Here is a 2,805-nt window from a genome sequence, read left to right as displayed (position 1 = left end):
GGGAAAGATCAGCAACTGCCCAACCACACGCATGCATTTTCTGTGGTGGCTCCCATTGTGCGGAATGGCCATTCTGAGGAAGTCAGGAAAGCTCCCGCACTCTTGTCATTCGGCCCACTACGTAAAACAGGATGGTTCAGGAGGGGATTTTAATAAAGGTAAGAGGGCTATAGGATAATGGAATGGTTCAGGAAGGAGCTTTTATAAAATGCACAGGACTGTGGACTGTATCACAGTATATTGCGCATTGTTTTCTGTATGATCCTGCTCTTGCTGCATTGCTTCCTACCTTTGTAACATCATTTTCTGCATTGTCTGAAATACCACGTGCACTTACACTTACTTTTGCTCTGTTTCAAATTGGTGTAATCCTAGTCTTATTGCATTGTTTATTAGATGTCTCATGTGAATTACTGCATTGACTTGCACTGCGTAACCCATTCTGAGGCTCAGTGAGGAAGGATGACCATATATAAAGTAAATAAAATAAAGTGCACAGGACCAGGCTGTGAGTAGGATTCTTTTCCAAGCGAACAAAGATAGGCTCAAGTCAAGGGTGTAGACTTTCCAATTCACATACACCGGGTGAATGAGACTCCTGTGGGTTAGCACATACCAGCAAAAGAAGATTTGTGCTCACTTACCTCCGGAACTAAATTCCTTATTATTTGTCTCCTGTTTTGTCAAAACTATTTTTTTCTATTATTGCCAGTTATTGTTAATGATCAATGTTGTTTTCATTGTTTGTTATTTACTATAAGTTGTAATGCTGGTTACTATTTGAAAATTTACTAAAAATTATTTTTAATTTTTTTTAAAAAAACCAATTACCCCAGCAATAAGAATTCTACCGGACTGTTGTGAAACACTGTCCTGTTCTCTCTGTCTTTTCTTGACTTTCTTCTGAGTCTGCTCCAACACCTTTTTAATCCCTTCATTCCTTACTCTTTCTCTCTCTGCTTCACTCCCCCCACCCCTGCAGGCTTTTAAAATCAGCCCTGCTAACTGCTAATTCTGTTCTAGCCAATTGCATAGAGAATCCACCCTTGGAAGATTTGTGACAGGATTCACACTTTTTACCTCAACTCCTTCCTTTTTTACATAGAAAATTTACACCTGAAAGATGTGTGACGGATTTCACACCAGCCCCTCATGCTGATTGGAGGGGCGTGACAAATTATTGATGGGGCACCGCTCCTTTTTTTGCACACCGTGGCCACGGTCCTGCCTTTGTCTGGGTTCCTTATGAAAACGCCTTCTTCTTAAAAAGTAAAATTAAGTTATTTGTATGACTGATAATGGCCCCGGTCACACAGGCCAGATAACGTGGGGGGGAGCTGTGGCTGTTTGTCCTGGAGCAAAATAAAGTGCGGTAGCCCAATCACACAGTCCCCCGAGTCTTTGCGCTTAGGCTGTTAGCTGGCGATCACACGGCGATGCTGCAGCATGGCAAAAAAGCAGCATGGCAAACGTTTCGTGTTAGTGCATATGCGCAGTTCCGCAGAGCAGCACTGCTGTCAGTTATGTGTTTGTGCGCATGCGCTTACGAAAAACATCCAGTTTGCGACGGGACATGGACAGGTGCCGGATGCCATGGGATACTAGCGCTCCCGCGATCAGATGCCCACCCCTGCCCCACGTTTTCCAGATACTAGTGGACTTTCCAAGGTAGTTTTTTACTGCGCATATTCGGCGGGGCACCACAGGTGCGCTACGCTTCCCAGATGTTGCGGTGTGATCGCACCCCAAAAATCCGCCTGACATTCGTGCCTTTAGTGCGGCAAATCCTCCGTGTGAACGGGGCCAATGATAATTAAGCGTATTTAATTGTTGGGCCATTTCAGTGTCCTAAATGACTGCTTCCTAATAGGTGCCTCCCCCCCAAAATTGTGACATAGTGATGGAGCAAGGGGGAGTAATATTCTAGGTAGGCTGGGCAATGCTCCCTCTAAGCTGTGGGGTCTTGTGAGCAAAAATTCTGCTTTGTGAGCTCCTGGCATTAAAGTTGTGAGTGAGCGATTTGACTACTGCTTACATTAGTTTGCTTTGGAGCCCTCCTTCCTGAGCTAAGGCAAAAATGTGTGAGCCAGAGGCTAAAGAACTGTGAGCTAGCTCACACTAACTCATCCTAGAGGGAACACTGAGGCTGGGTATGGATCCAATTTGTCACAAAGGGACAAATAAAATAAACACTGCAACAAGAAACAGCCTACAATCTTTTAAAAATATTTATAATGCATCTAGCTTGTCCCTGTGATGAACGCAGACACAGAATATGGCAAGATCTGAAATGCTAATTATACTTGGTTAGATGCACAAGCATGTGGGCTAAAGTTTGCAATACACGAAACACTGAAAGCAACCAATCTTAAGTCAACACAGCAAAAGCCAAAGGAACGTTTATCTCCATGTCTGGAAACCCAGCAGAGAGCAGAGGGCTTCAGCGGCAGGGAGCCGGCCACCAAGAAGAGGCGGAGCAAACGTGCCTGTCCCCAGAAGGGATGAGCACCAGCTCCGGGGCGGTCTGGGCTTACCTGGGATGGAAGCAGCACCCGGAGAGCCAGTCCGTGTGGCCTTCACCTTTCATGATGATGTTGCCATTGGGGAAGGCCCACATTTTCCACAGACGGTCATCGCTGCCTGTGACGACGATGTCTTTCCTGGGGTGCAAAGCCAAGCTGTGTGGAAGAAAAGGGGTGCCCGTTAAGGAATGGTATCAGGATAGTGCCATCGTTTGCTACATGCGGCACGGACAACAGAAGATGCCACCATCTGCCCCAAATCCCACCGTCTGGGTTAGCTTCT

General features: G+C 45.9%; 1 protein-coding gene across 1 annotated transcript in view; it reads right to left on the bottom strand.

Annotated features, from left to right (window-relative positions):
* Positions 1 to 2,534: 2,534 nt before the first annotated feature.
* Positions 2,535 to 2,805, bottom strand: part of SPAG16 (sperm associated antigen 16) — a gene marked incomplete at its 3' end in the record, with an annotated part of 219,151 nt that continues 218,880 nt past the window's right edge. Inside the window, exon 12 of the mRNA XM_015407767.1 lies at positions 2,535 to 2,678. Within this exon, the coding sequence (XP_015263253.1) occupies positions 2,535 to 2,678 (144 nt within the window). The remainder of the gene's footprint in view (positions 2,679 to 2,805) is intronic.

The sequence above is a fragment of the Gekko japonicus genome, unplaced genomic scaffold (genome assembly GCF_001447785.1).
Source record: "Gekko japonicus isolate JY-2015 unplaced genomic scaffold, Gekko_japonicus_V1.1 scaffold2630, whole genome shotgun sequence".
Taxonomy (NCBI): domain Eukaryota; kingdom Metazoa; phylum Chordata; class Lepidosauria; order Squamata; family Gekkonidae; genus Gekko; species Gekko japonicus.
This window is presented reverse-complemented; position numbering and strand designations above follow the sequence as displayed.